Source organism: Perca flavescens, chromosome 20 (assembly GCF_004354835.1).
Source record: "Perca flavescens isolate YP-PL-M2 chromosome 20, PFLA_1.0, whole genome shotgun sequence".
Taxonomy (NCBI): domain Eukaryota; kingdom Metazoa; phylum Chordata; class Actinopteri; order Perciformes; family Percidae; genus Perca; species Perca flavescens.
In genome coordinates, this window is record NC_041350.1 from 28963431 (window position 1) to 28979591 (window position 16161).

General features: G+C 40.2%; 1 protein-coding gene across 2 annotated transcripts in view; it reads left to right on the forward strand.

The window, feature by feature from the left end:
• The window catches only part of klc1a (kinesin light chain 1a), a 49646-nt gene extending 39654 nt beyond the window's left edge, over positions 1–9992 (forward strand). Inside the window, exons 14-16 of one of the 2 annotated variants that reach the window (XM_028565369.1) lie at positions 3855–3988; positions 6471–6537; positions 9281–9992. In XM_028565369.1, coding sequence (XP_028421170.1) covers positions 3855–3988; positions 6471–6537; positions 9281–9346 — 267 coding nt within the window. In that variant the 3' untranslated portion in view covers positions 9347–9992. The remainder of the gene's footprint in view (positions 1–3854; positions 3989–6470; positions 6538–9280) is intronic. The other variant, XM_028565370.1, reaches the window with a different exon arrangement.
• Positions 9993–16161: the final 6169 nt, after the last annotated feature.

Below are 16161 nucleotides of genomic sequence, written 5' to 3' on the forward strand. Positions count from 1 at the left end.
AGCTACTGTAGGTGTAGCTAAACTGGCAACTGAGTGCACATCATGATAATATTTTGCTGAGCTGAAAGATTCCCTTAAGCCTAGAATCAACAGGTTACTATTTAAAAATAAAAAGTGTGTATAAGAAGTTGACATAGTTGTGGCATCGTTTCTTTGTGTGCCTCGCTACTCATTAGACGGGATCGGTCTAAATGCCAGTTTATCCAAGTTTGTCATTATCTTATTGAGGAAATGCTTCTCTCACAATCAGTGTTTATATTGTTCATAATGCTCAGCCCTGTTATCTTTCAGTCAGAATCATTTTTAAGGAGTTGTATGACTTATGTAAATGGATTGCCTTTAAAATTGATGCAATGCTTTTGCCAAAGCCTCTCTAGCTAATGCACAAGCTGGTGGAGAAGTACTGTATCTGATAATCTGGGAACTCGATAACCTTGTCTATCTCGTTATTGTTTCCCTACCTCTTCTCTTCCTAAACTGTTCTTTTTCATTCCTTTCTCACTCCTAAATTGCTCATTTCTCTCTCTGTCTCTCTCTCTGTCTCTCTCTCTATCTCTGTCTCTCTCTCTCTGTCTCTCTCTCTCTCTCTCTCTCTCTGCTCCATCTGACCGGCAGGCATAACTCCAGATGCCTTGTAATGGTTTTAAAAACTTGTCTTCTGCATGACGGACGCCTCACTTCGCCTCAACCCCTTCAGCTTCGCAGTTTTCTTCAACTATGAACTCTCTCTCTCTCTCTCTCTCCTCCACATCACCCCCTTTGGATGTTCTGGTGGGGATTCTTTTCACCGGGTCGAAATACAGTGATAGTGTTGCTTTTAAACCCTCCTCTCTGCTGTTTTTTTTTTTTTGGGGCTGTGGAGACAGCTTGTGTGTCTAAATCCAAGCCTCTGCTTCCTACTCGTCTCTGAAGCTGTGCTCGACTGTGTGTGTCTGTTGTGGGTGGGAGAGGACAGGGCTGATGTTTCTTTATGACAACATTAAACTCTTATCATGTTGTTTCTGCTGCCATTTAACACTAGCCTCTGCTTCTCTACTTCCTCTCTGGTGTCTATCTAACTGTACTTTCATATTGGCTGTAGACTCATTTATTGGTTGTTGGGGGCAGGATTGTGTGGAGAGATTGACAGTATGCCCTTAAATCTTGTCCTCTCAGCTGTCCTTTAAAGCCTAACTCTCTCTATTTTGACCTGGACTCTGAACTTTCCAAATCCCACCCAAACACAACAATTCTGACTCAGAATAACACCTGTTCTTTGCTTCCTTGGAGCTTAAAAGAAATGGTAGAAAAAGGTGATTGGCCGCTCCAAAAATACACTTAACCACACAACCTTTGTCAAACACGTTCCAGGTATAAAATGGCCAGCGTTAAAGCTTTGAACACTTTATCCACCCACCTCGCCATCTTTCTTTCTATGGAGGGTAGAAACTTCTCTTTTCCATTCACTTTGATTTAGCATTTACACCTAAACGTCATTAGTGGTGCCTCAAAGTGTATAGTGATTCGTAACACGCTGTAAATAACATCAGCGTAACTCGTCAGCATGAGCGAGAAGCAGCCTAGCTTGTGGCTTTATTAGAGTTTAGGCATTAGTTTTGCACTCTGTGGCAATAGCGGACACATCAACTAATGTTGTGATGTCACAGAGAGGACACGTCAAACGTAACAGGATGCATGCACAATGTGTTTTCACTTCAACATAATAGGTTATCTGATCAAGTTATGATACAAAATGGACATTTTTTCAAGTAAATGTCATAAAGCTTTTGGCCTAAACATGGTGCATCCAGCCTGTTACCTTCTGTATATCTCTGTATATAGATGTCAGGATGGGTGGAGCTGGTGGGGCTAAGCAAGCAATGTTGCATTTGTTGGAAATTTTGGATTTGAAAAAGTCTCCCCATCTCTGTTCTCGGCTCCTTGCTAATGATCTTTCTGCGTGACCTTCCTGTCCTGTTTGTGCATCTTTCTTAACTTCTAATAAAACCTAAACTCTCTGCTCACCTGAAACCTGTGCCTGTCGCCTTTTTGTGTGTTCCCTCTCTTTTCTGTGTGTGTGTGCCTTCTTAACTGTGTGAGCTCTAAACATTAATAATACTTCTCAGCAGCACTTCTCTAGGTACTGAAACTCGAGTCAAAGCAGTTGTTGAAAATACTTCAAAGGAGACCTATTATGCTTTTCCGTATTTTCTGTCATATCTATAATGTAACAACGTCAGATGTTCATATTAAACGTGGCCAAAGCTTCAAATAATGAGTTAACCCTAATAAAAAGAAATCCCTGTGAGCCAAAAGTTGACTTTGCTGTTTGAGATGTACAGTTAATTGACCAAGCTGATCCCAGATATATCTTAAATTACAAGAAACTGCAGTAAAAGAAATGTTTGAGGTCCTTTAGAAACACTATTGTCATTAGAAATTGTACAAAACTACAGTACTTGAGTAAATGTACTTAGTTACATTCCACCACTGATTTTATGCTACTTTCTACTGCTACTTCACTACATCTCTGAGGCAAATATTCAAATGAGCCCCACCTTTACCAGCTGTAAGATTAATGATGCTTACATATTCTTGTATCAATAATCCTGATCCAATAATATAATATTCTGAAACCGGCCATTCTGCATAATGAGTACTTTTACTTTAAGTATATTTTGATACTGATACTTTTTGAATACAGGACTTTTACTTGTAACAGAGTATTTAGTACTCTGTGCTACTGCAATTTTTACTTAAGGAAATGATCGGAGTACTTCTTCCAGTCCTTCCTTTGTGATGAAATCAGATTTTAGAGCTAGAGTGCTTTTGTCAGTACCCAGCATGCTCAGTGTCATTATCAGCTGCTGCTTCTTTTATTCCTGGACTCTTTCACTCAGCCTAACATTACTTTGCCAGAAACGGACACAAACAACCTATAGATTTTAATATTGTAAGAAAAATGTCACGAAAGATTAAAAAAAAACCAGTTGTGATATTTTGATTATAAAGTTAAGAATGAGTTGCGATGCAGCCTCACTGAGGGTGTGTTGAGGTTATCAGTCTAGAAACGTCCAGTCATGGTTATTAACACTTGGTTAAAAAGGAACCGGATACATCTGACAGGAAACATGAAAATTAAAATTAACTTAAATGTTTTTAGTAATTGTAGCCCATTAGAGCACTGAACTGCATTGGTCACGTTGGACTCCATGTACCAATAGATGAAGGTTTTGCCTGTCGTGTGTGTGTGTGTGTGTAGTATGGAAGTATAATGCACAGATTACTGAGCTTGTAACTTTACAGGTTTGCAAATGAGTGTGCATCTGCAATACTGCATCGTGTATGCACATGACCTTTTGTGTGTGTGTGTGTTGCTGTTTGAAGACTGCTACCCATAAGCTTTTAATTAAATCTACCAGTATAGCCGGATTTCTTTGACATATGGTCACGAAAAAACTAATGATTAAGACAAAATATACTTTGTTGTTGTTTTTGCCTCTGAATATTTAAAATCCTTAAGACCATGAGAGACTCAATGTCCTAATTCAGTCCGGTTTCGTGGCAGGTTTTGCAGACTAGAAGCAGTTCTGAGTCTGTTGGTTAAATGAAAAATCAGCATTTTTATCATCTGCATCAGGCAACATACTGGATTTTTATTGAAGGGCAGTCTGACACTGTGTGTGTGTGTGTGTGTGTGTGTGTGTGTGTGTGTGTGTGTGTGTGTGTGTGTGTGTGTGTGTGTGTGTGTGTGTGTGTGTGTGTGTGTGTGTGTGTGTGTGTGTGTGTGTGTGTGTGTGTGTGTGCTCTTATTTTAAAGTGGGCGGGGTGGCTGTGTGTATAAATGAGTGTAACGCTGTGACGTCTCCCATCAGGACGGCTCGGGCTCTCTGAAGAGGAGCGGCTCCTTCAGTAAACTGCGAGCGTCGATCCGTCGCAGCAGCGAGAAACTGGTCCGCAAGCTGAAAGGCGGCGGTTCGTCCCAAAACAGCGAGCCCAAAAACCCCGGGTAACTATCCCCCAACAGACACCTGACTGACCCAGGTGACTCTGACTTTACGCCCTGGAGGAACGAGCCAGCCCTCCAGCCCTCGGCTCAGCTGCTTGGCAAACTAACCAAAAATAAAAGAAGGGATTGGCTCTACTTTGCTGGCGGTGAAGTAACTCTAAAGCTGTTTGCACATGAAATGATGGAGGAAGCTTTTACTGGCACATACACATCGGTCCTTTTTTTTTTTCCATCCCATTGGTTGACTTTTCTGTCATCAGACTGCCTCGGTACAGTGTCCAACTTTTCTTCTTCACGGTTTGGTGGGTTTGTCAGTGAGTGTTAGAGCCACTGTTTAGAAAGCAAATTATCAAAATAAAGATGAAAAAATTACAACTTTAGGAAATAACCTGTAAAAAGTCGTACTACTTTCAGAATAAAGATGTAATATTGTGAGAAACAAATACATCAGCTCTGTAGAAGAAAGGTGTAATATTCTGAGGAAATGTCATTATTTCAAATAATTTGAGAAATATGTAATTCGTAATTGTTTTTCTTGAAATATTTCAGCTTTTGAATACTTTTCCTTACAGTGGTCCTAATATTCCGTTGTAAAGACCAAACCTGATGAAGTTAGAAAACCAAAGACTGTACAGTAAGCAGTACATGGACAGAGCTGTTCTGATGAAATGGGAAAAGAATGCAGCTACTTGTGGTGGCTGCAACCAGACACAAACTAATGTCTGCTTATGAAATGCCTTTATGCTTGTTATGCCTGGAACTCATTTACCTTGTTTGTTTTAACCACTAATAGTTACACCTATTTATTGCGTTTTGTGGCTTGTGGACTATTTATTTCAATTTGTTTTGAAATATAGTTCGGTTTTACTTTCTTTGGATTTTATTATTTTCATTTTTTTTTCTTTGTTAATTTTACTCTGAAAAACATACTTTGTCTGCATGGCTGTTTTTGTTGAATTTTTATTTATGAATAAATTTGTTCATTTGAATTTTTGGACTTGCATGCCTCATCTGTTTGCTCACGGGTTTTCTATTTTCCTTTCTGTGCTGCTCTTCTCTGTGGCTTCTTAACATGGTGGTCCTGATGATGATGATGGCAGTAACTTCTTCATCATGACCATCCGGTGATGGTAAATCACTGCAGAAATGTCCGTTTTTAACAAGTCCTTAAGTGGGATGCTTCTCTTGAAGATACCACCACCTATAGTGGTCGACCGGTCAGATGCCGATATTTGCAGCAGGGCATTGTTAATCGGCCGACCGATATCACTACCACCTACTACACGAAAAGAACTTTTTGGGGCCTTTTTTGCCTTTTTTATTCGACCATTTAAAGCAGAGAGTAACCGGTGTGGAGGTTTAACAACTGGTATGCGTCCTATACCACAGCTTCGATCACGAAGCTGCGTGTTTTTCCAAGAGGTTTCACTAAAACGGAAGTTCAATCTTCCCGCCAGCAAATGAAGCCAGTTTTAGATGATGATATCTAATAATGAAAATACCTGTTCCACATCAACATTAAAATCAAATTGGGCCAGTCTTGCACCAAACTATCCTCTTTCAATGTTGCCAGCTTGCTACGCCATATGTTCAGAACTGTTTTTATACAGCAGATGTATTCTTAAAAAGGAACGAAAGTGAACACATTTAAAGGAAAAGCCTTAAATCAGTGTTAGATTGTCTATTTGAGTGTATAATGAAAGAAGTGCAGACTGAGGAAAGGATCCCATTTCTTGTCAGGATGGACGTGTTTCTGCAGTGTGACTTCACTGAACCCAAGTTTTTGTTCAGGCATGATTGTTGGTATGTGCATGAACTCCACTGACGTGTAAATATCACCTTACAGCTCATTAAAAAAAGACTTGTTGCAGATTACTTCAATACAAAATGTAGGTACCACTTTCTAATAAGGAACCTTTTCGAGAGGGTTTGTACCGTGTAACTAATGACTTCGATAATAAGTAATTTATTACAATTTAAAGATCAGGCACAAGCCATTATGTTAATAATTGTCACATATTTCTTACTTTAAAATTCTACCGCAGCAAAAGTTATAAAGTCATCTATTCTAAACGTTTTGAGGTGTGGTTTTTTTAACAACAAATTGCCAAAGTTAAAACGTTAATAAATAGATTTTTGTTCCAGATGCTCAGCGTGCATTTTTCCAGATGATGGTGGTCAAAATGCTAAAAAAAGACTAAATAATAGAGGGCATCATTTTAGAAAGTGGTACCAAAGTTTTATATTTAACTTCCTAAATGTCATAAATGGGATGAGAAGAAGTTGTCAAGACACTTAGTGAGACTAACCTTTGTATGAAATGATCATGTATGCCATTAACCATCACAAACGTATTTACCACCACCATTTCCACTGAGCTAAACTCCTCACACCTGCCTCTCCACCCCCCCTTGACCTCTGACCTCTGACTCCTCCCCACCCCACCCACCCTCCTCCCTGCATGTCCCTACTCTGGGTGCAGCATGAAGCGAGCCAGCTCTCTGGGGGTTCTTAACGTGGCGGACAAGGCTGCGACTGACCACTACCAAGTAAGGAGGCTGAGTGCCGGGAGTCCAAAAGTATCTGTCCGTTTGTCCTCAAATAACTATTCAATCTATTAATTATTCAAGCTTACAGGAATATTGTTATGCTTTAACTGCTGAAGGAAACAAACACAAATCAATTGATCAAAGGTCAAAGAAAAGCTTAGTGTCATTAATTAAGAAAACCGTTTATGTGCCCGAATTGAACTTTATTTTGAATGTTTAAAATATGGGAAGAGTAGGAAGATTGTCTCGTCCGACCCCTATTCTATACTAATCTATCCTTCAATACTCAATCAATTACATTGATTACATAAGGTTGTTGCTGACACAATTAGTTCAATAACCCTCATTACCATTTTGTTTATAATAAGTTAATTGTGTTTTATCAAGCAAAAAGGCAAAATAACTTGGGTTACACTTTACTTGAAGGTATCTACATAAGAGTGACATGACACTGTCATGACCGTGTCATAAACATTATAAACAAGTCAAACGTTTATGACTATGCTTCTTTTAGTAACTGTCATTCGGTTTTTAAGTTATGATTAGAGTTAGTGTCATGACAGTGTCATGTCACTCTTATGTAGACACCTTCAAGTAAAGTGTTGCCCTAACTTCTCATTCCAGGTTGTCAGTTATGCAAATGTCGCTGCTTTTTCTCTGTTAGATATGATTGTAAATTGAACATTAGATCAGGATGAACAACAAAAACTACAACATTGATTTCAAAAATGAATGCCAGAATGCTCTTGAGAGGGCCAGAAAGTTTAAGAAAAATACTTCAAAGTGAACCTAGTGCCACCTGGTTTACCAAGAGGGTTAAAACAACCCATTAAAGAACTTTTTGCAGATACTTTTGGACCCGGTCTTTTATTTTATACTCCTCTCTCTCATGTCTGTATGAACTATCACCTGAGGATCTGAGTTATTTTGTGTCAGTGTTTGTTGTGTCAGATTCATCACTAATGACACAACAGGAGTGTGACTCACACACTTACTTCACACACCATCATCATTCTTACTAATCAACACAAAATATTAACAGGGAGAATGGGTTTTTCTCATTTGACACTTTCACAAACAGGATGGAAATCAAAGTGTGATATGATGTGATATAAGTAAACCCAAATCTAACACAACAACAGATGTTGTCTTCCAGGTTATTTAGGTATTTTGGTAAAAAAAAAAAAAAAAAAAAAAAAAAAAGCTTTTCACCAGGAGCTGCTATCTCGGAGCTAACAGAATAATCATTTCAAAGGAAAGTGGTAATAAATGTCATTGGTTTTAATGTGTCGTATCCAGTTATGGAAAGTACATTTAGTACTTTTACTTTTGGTAGTTTAAGTATATTTTGATGCTAATACTTGCAGAAGTTTAAATTGTTTAAAGTTTTTGCACTGCACTACTTTTACTTAAGTAGAAGTTCGGAGTATTTCTTCCATCACTGCTCATATCAGTCACTATGGGTTAAAGCCTATTAACATTTTTACCAGCCTTGAGTCATTTTGGTCGAGCTAAAGACAAAATCTTAGTTCCTAAAAAGTTTAAATATTGGAGGTCTGCTTCTTTTTTGATCATGGTCTATTTATTAAAGATTTTCAGAGATATTAACAGGATACAGGATCTGCCCATTTTCTCTACAAATGTCAACTTTAAAAACAGACCCTTGGAGAGAGTATCATATCTTCTCTAGTTTAAGATATTACATAACTTCTATAACCCTCTGAGACTATGAAGGGGGTAGAGGGTCTTTCCATCTGAAGAGAATGAGTTGCCTGGCCAAAAAAGTGCTAAAGGGCCAGCATGTTACACTTATTATTACTGAAATGCATATTCTGTTGTGTTCTTGTATAACACCAGAGCAGTGAGATGGGATGGGGCAATTGGGAGCGTGCCTATGTTCTCACAGCCCTATGTTCCCACATTTCTAAGAATTTTTTTTTCACTGAAAATTAGGCCCTATGTTCCCACATTTCCTTTTTCATAAATTGATCAATCAAATCAGATTTTATCCCCCTTTCTCCCAATTTGGTAGCCAATTAGACCCAACCTATTATCCAGTAGCCATGGACTACATATGGAATGTAACCCTAGCCCTAACATAGGGCCTAATTTTAAGAAGAATCTTAGAAATGTGGGAACATGGGGCCTGATTTTCAGTGAAAAAAGAATTCTTAGAAATGTGGGACCATTGGGCTGTGGGAACATAGGGCTGTAGGAACACAGGGCTGTGGAACCATTGGGCTGTGGAACCATTGGGCTGTGGGAACATTGGGCTGTGGGAACATTGGGCTGTGGAACCACTGGGCTGTAGGAACATTGGGCTTTGGGAACATAGGTCTGTGGAACCATTGGGCTGTGGAACCATTGGGCTGTAGGAACATAGGGCTATGGAACCATTGGGCTGTGGGAACATTGGGCTGTAGGAACATTGGGCTGTGGAACCATTGGGCTGTGGGAACATTGGGCTGTAGGAACATAGGGCTGTGGAACCATTGGGCTGTAGGAACATTGGGCTGTGGGAACATTGGGCTGTGGAACCACTGGGCTGTAGGAACATAGGGCTGTGGGAACATAGGGCTGTGGGAACATAGGGCTGTGGAACCAATGGGCTGTGGGAACATAGGGCTGTGAAACCAATGGGCTGTGGGAACATAGGGCTGACCCTGGTCAATTGGCTCCTTTAGTATTTCACGTTGTTCAGTTCTTAATGTAATTTTCCTTTTCTGCCCTATTTTCTCTCCAGGAACGAAATAATCGTCTGAGGAAGAGTCGCGACCTGAGTGCCAGCCACGCTGACCTGGCGCGTTGAAGGTTTATCTGACCGTGGTGGGGAGGGGGGGGGTGAAGGCCGAAGCCTGAGAGGTCACTTCCTGTCCACAGCCTCCTCACTGTAAACAGCCTCCCACGTTCTACTTCAGCATCACACCACCAAGTGCCCCGCTGTACAGGTCTCACGGTTTCACTGCACTTTCTGAAACTTTGTGGCATTTTTTGTTTTCAACACACATCGAGGAACAAGAGCAAGATGAACATGCAGTACAGTGACTTGCTGTGTGTTTGTGGTTTGAGTGTGTATCTTTTGATTTGTATGTGCGTGTACTGTATGTACTGTAAGTGTGTGCTGGTGTGAGTGACTGTCCTCTCAAATCAATATTTAATGCTACAGCTTGAATGAAGGCAGATGCAGAGTGGAGATTTTGTTTTACAGACACTTCTCTCAGAACTCATTGGTCCAGTTAAACTGTTGTGGATGAAGCCAAAGACGAGCTTGAGTTGTTTTAGCTACGTGACGTCACACTGAAGGAAGCCTAGACCAGCATGAAACCTGCTGCAAACCATTTTGGACTCCAATTTCTCTTGAATTTCTAAAATAATAGTCTTGCATTTTCAGACCTTCCTCCACAGCGCTGCAGAGGAGGGTCTGGTCCACACAGAATTCTGGGACGGGAGAAAAACATGCTCTGGTTTATTGGCATTTCTTTAAACCAATCCCAATCGTGTCCAGTGCCTCTGCAAAATAGCCTCTGGAAGGAACTTGTTTTGGTGGAACATGTGTACCAGTACTTCACATATTAATGAATGAATGAATGAGGGAAATAAATCCTTCCAGATCACTTTCTATTGATACTTTTACCAACTTAAACTTTGGCTTCACCCACTGAGGTTGAACGTGATGCAATGAGAGACCGTTCTGCTTCAATATCACTTTAAATGTTTTTTAACAGCTAAAACTGCAGCGACTCTGCAGGAAACTAGTCCAGCAATGACGTCTTATCGTAGGCCGACCCGGACGTTAGCTTAGCCCTGCGCTCAATCTGCAGGTTTCCAATGGAAGTTCTGAACTGGGTTTTTGGATTGATTGCGAAAATAAGATCTGTAGCAAAGTAATATTTACGATAGTCACACAAATGAGCAGACATTTCCAATAGTTGCACCACCAAAACGAAGATCTGATTTCCTGCATGAATGAACCCGTTGGAAACCTGTGGAGGGAACACGCATCTCTTTAACAATTGTTTTCCAAAAATGTTCCTGCGTCCTGTGTCGATTGAAGATTTTTTTTTTGCTTTTGCTGTATGAAGTTCTGTGTTTACATTTGGGTTGTTCTTTCTGTAAATGATGTTTTATTTGTTTCTGTCTGTCTTTGCGTTGCTCGGAAGAGTTTCTCCTTATATCTCCTGGAGAACAGCAGCACTGTCTTCCTAAACGTTGACGTGATGCTCTGAAATAGGGAGACAGGACGACGACAACGTGTTTTTATTTGGCACATGAAGGCCGAACCGACACACTCTCAGGATCCAGGCGGTAGTTTCACACACTGACTGCAGAGTTAAAGCCACGCCACGCTTTCACAAGCTAACGGAGAAATGTTACAGCTTTTATTGTTACTTCCAGGTGTGTTAGTGTTCATTCAAGACAACACTTTACCACACGAGTAAAGTCGAACAAATCCAACCGAAAGGTGCAAATTATGAATCATTTAAATGCTTATCATCATGCTAGAGTTATTCCTGAGATTTAAGTCGTAAATGTAGAAAATGTATATTTGCTATTACCAAAACAAGAGGGAGTATTCCTCCCATAGATGGTGTAACTATAGATATAGTTTAACAGATAGATATATATATATATATATATATATATATATATATCCTGAATACCAGCGATTCACTTTGAAATCCAAAGTGTTATTTAAAACTACAATTCATTTACTGACCTATCTACAAAATAGCCTACAGAATTGAGTCTAAGGGGGAAAACATGTATCCACACTCCCAAATATTCATCATGGCAGCAGCAGGATGCTGATTTTGCATCACCCGAAACAGACTGCTAACTTAAAGGTGCCGTAGGTAGGGTTGCAAAGATCAAGGACTTAGCCAAAAATTTTTAACATCGACAACTTCTCAGTCCTTCCCCTCCTTTCTGCTAAAGCCCAAAACGGTCTCCTAAGCCCCTCCCCCCACAAGGGAGAATTAATGCGTGCGCATGAGCAGTGATTGACACACAGTTAGACACCTGGCCCTGATTGGTGCATCTGAACAGGGAGCGGTGGATTTTTTCACACTACAGGCTGTAGGTGGTGCCAGAGGAGTCAGATTTTTTTTTTTTGAAATGACCTGCTTCATGTAGTTCTACTGGAACATAGGGTCAGTTTCAGCAAATATGACAGACAGTTTTATAAGGCTTACCTACTGCACCTTTAAACCCACTGAACAAAACTCCAAAATATTTAAATGAATTTTCTTACAAGAGGAAAAAAAGCTGCAACTCCTCGCAACAGAAAAGCTGAAAATTGCGATAAGTTCAAATAAATACGTAAAAGTCTTACAATTGATGCCAGCTTTTTGGTACTTGACGGTTTCCTCTGCTGCAGACACATTGTGTTGGGGTTCCACACCCAGCCCTGATCGGGTTTAACCCTCGTGCATTTTTAAAGCAGTCTCAGGGTTTCCAGAAATCATCTTCAGGCTGAATTTCTATCTGAATTCTTCAGTAAACCGCGTTCCATGTGTGTAAATGTGTCAGTAATGAGAGATTTGCACTGGAAACATTAGACCGACTGACCGAAAGAAAGCAAACTGACTTTACTGTATTTTGATTACATACTGACATACTTCAATCCGATTAATGACTAATGCATTTACTGCATTACAAGTTGTTTGTTTTTATGTTATTGGAGAGTACATGAACTTTTTTTTTTTTTTGCAGGGGTGTGCAATAAGCTTGACTTTCCTCTCCTTTGTTGGAGATTCTGATTTCTGATTCTGATTTCAAATCTGGACCGAAGTAGAGAATTTAAATTCAATTAAATTTTATTTATTGTGTCAAGTCATAACAGTAGTTATCTCAGGACACTCTACAGATAGAGAAGGTCCAGACCACACACTATTAAAAGGAACAAAGATGAAGCCCTGAAATGTAAATATAAAAGCTGACTAGATTTGATAACTTGAATGATATTCATGGTCATTTGACCTTCTGTGCCGGCAATAATTTAGTCAAAGTCGCAGTGGTCTTTTAAAAATGTTAAATGTTAAATTCTTTTGTCTTCTTTTTATTGACGCTGTTTGATGTTACAGAGTCGAGTGTGTGGAAGCTTCTTGTTGACTGTTGATCAGTCTTTTTTTTTTTTTAATGCTTGTTGTCTTACTGTTAGAGGCTCCACAAAGTTACGAGGCACATAACTTTCCTCTGTCTGACAGGTTTGAGATGGGCAACATTTTGGGCAACGTTAGACAGGCAACACCGTCGGCAAACTGGCAACAAAGTGTTGTTCATGATGTATAGAAAGACGCAGTTTAATGTTGGGAAGTTCTGAATGTAGTTTACACTAGATTAAAATGCAACGTAGTTTTTTATATGGATGCAAAGAAAGGCCAAAATGATTTAATTTAAATGTGAATTTTAAAAACTATTTTAAGACAGCACTTGGATGGTTAGAAACAAACAAACCAAACACGTCCTACCTTTATCTTTTTGTGTTTTTTTTTTCTTCAATTGATTAAACATGTTGTCAAATGAGAGGATAATTGTTCTGTCACTGCAGAAAAACCAGCCCTTAGGAGGCTTTACAAAGAAGTTTCAACGATTTATGTTCATGAAAACATTTTCTTTAGACTTCTAGTCTTTAAGCTGGAGATGTGGCTCCCCTCCTGAGATCACATAGAGTAATATATGGCGTTTTTCCATGGTACCTGCTCGACTCGCCTCGGTACTTTTTTTAGTATCACCTCCGTCGAGGTTCCACCCAAGCTGAGGCGATACCAAAAGGTGACGTGAAAACCTGCAGACTCCTGATTGGTCGGAGAGAATCGTCACTAATCACTGCGTCATCATTGCTAGCAACAGACGGGGGTGTCCTAAGGGGGTAAGCTTCACTTCAGAACTCGAACCTCCTATGGCGCCATTTTGATGCTACAAAACGATCACCTCCCGTTAGCATTGACTCCCATTCATTCTGACGTCACTTTGACAGCGAATAACTTTACATCTGAAGCGTTTAAAGACTCTTATTTGTCCATTGTTTATTTCTAAAGAAACACGACAATGTATAAAAGTGTCCATTACCTTGTACCTCACGTTATGGCTCCGTAGCAGACGTTTTTATAAAAATAGGCTAACGATTGGGTCATAACCACGAGACTTAATGTCGCACAGTAGAGGAATTGCCGTATAGTACAGGAGAAGCTCACAGGCAGTTTGGACTTACATGAGCTGTTTAGGTTTAATTACTAATGTTAACTAGCATGTTAGTTAGCAATAATTAGCCTGTGCCCATGTTATCTCCTTACATATACCTACACTAAGATTGGGAATGATTGAGATTTCTCTCGGCACAGCTACCAGAAGACTTCCAACTTTCAGACAGGTTGCTCACGTCACATTTACGTCGTCTCTCTCAGTTGGAGGCTGCGCAGTAACGCTCAACGCTCACCGGAAAAGTGCTTCTAATAGCCTTCACTGGTCTCCGTCCAGAGACACGGGATCTGGTGGTCCATTCTTATATACTGTCTGTGGGTTGTCCTGAACAAACCCACCATTTTTAAATAGTTTAGCCAGTGTTGGTTTTTTTGCTGCCTCCAGCTTCTTTTGAAACTAAATGTGTCTTCTGAGAGTCAAAAACAACACACCTTTGACGTTCTGTGTGTGTGTCGCAGTTTCCTGACGACCAGCCACGCTCGCATCACTCATGAGGCGGTACTAAACCTGCAATGGAAAAAGGAGGACGGGGCGTAGCCGAGCCGAGCCGATACTGTGTAATGGAAAAACGCCATAATAGACCCAACTCTTTGGACATGTATCCATCTTAGTTACCACGGCAACAGAGTGGATGCTGCACTTTTCTTCATATATACCCCTCCACACAGGGATGTCCAATCTCCTCAAGTGACATTTCTTCCGGCACAATAACGAAATGCAAGATCGAATGTCAAGTTGTCCTCCGTTGTTTTGTTTGTTTGTTTGTTTGTTTTTTCTGTGTAGGATGAAATGATTTGAAGGACGTTGTGCCTCCTGTAGCCCTCCATGTTAAATATGAAAGAAAAGTGACTCCTCTGCATGTCTTGGAAGTATAGAAAATGTTCCTGGATGAAAAACTGGCATTCATGACTCGCCCTCCCAGACATGAAGGCTTTTATTGTGTTGACAGCTCATTCCTCTTATTATGGTCTTATTAGAGAGAAATAACAATACATGCACCCTAACATGCAAAACTTTTACTCTCTAATTTCACTGTGATTTTTTGGGGACGTTTGTCTGCAAACTGATGTTATACTGCGCACCCTCTGTATTAAAATATTCTGGTGAAAGTCCTGATGTTTGTACTGTGGTTTTTTTTAGCCTGACCAGCCAGACCCACATCAAGGTGTTGGGTCTGGGAACTCACCATTGACCGGGCTCAATCCGAGGGTCGGGACTAAACTTATTTTCCATATCCGGTCGGCAAAACTCCGAACACATCTTCCTTTTTTAAGAAGGATTTCTGTGCTGTTCTTTCCTCAAAGAAAAGCTTAGCTCCAAGTCTTCCAGAAGACCGCTGTTTTCCAGCTCACAAGCCAACGGAGAGTGCTTAGACCCCCGGCTGCAAAATAAATTTGCTGCCGCTAGGGTGCGCCTAGATCGTGGTTGGTTTTTAATATTTGATCTGAAGTACTGTGTACAGTAGCCTACACTTCATCCCACCAAATCCTACACACTGTTCCATGGAGTCATTGACTTACTTTTGTGCTGAATTATTTTGGTTTTATTAATAATTATGGAATTTACTTTATTCCAAAGAATTGTGCTTAATTGTGCCCCTCAAAATAACTCAACACACAGCCATTAATGTCTAAACCGCTGGCAACAAAAGTCAGTCCACCCCTATGTTAAATTCCCATAGAGGCAGGCAGATTTTTATTTTTAAAGGCCAGTTATTTCATGGATCCAGGATACTATGCATCCTGATAAAGTTCCCTTGGCCTTTGGAATTAAAATAGCCCCCCCCCCACATCATCACATGCCCTTCACCATACCTAGAGATTGGCATGGGGTAGATTCCATAAAATCATCTCTCAATGCAAATCAAACCAGCTATTAGGCTAACCAACATAAAACCATGAAATAACTGGCCTTTAAAAATAAAAATCTGCCTGCCTCTATGGGAATTTAACATAGGGATGTACTGACCTTTGTTGCCAGCGGTTTAGACATTAATGGCTGTGTGTTGAGTTATTTTGAGGGGACAGCACATTTACACTGTTATACAAGCTGTACACTTAATACTTTACATTGTAGCAAAGTGTCATTTCTTCAGTGTTGTCCCATTAAAAGATATAATGAAATATTTACTAAAATGTGAGGGGTGTTAAAGGTCCCATGGTGCGAAGATTTCACTTTATGAGGTTTTTTAACATTAATATGAGTTCCCCCAGCCTGCCTATGGCCCCCCCAGTGGCTAGAAATGGCGATAGGTGTAAACCGAGCCCTGGGTATCCTGCTCTGCCTTTGAGAAAATTAAAGCTCAGATGGGCCGATCTGGAATCTTCTCCTTATAAGGTCATAAGGAGCAAGTTTACCTCCCCTTTCTCTGCTTTGCCCTCCCAGAGAATTTGGCCCACCCATGAGAGAGAGAGAGAGACG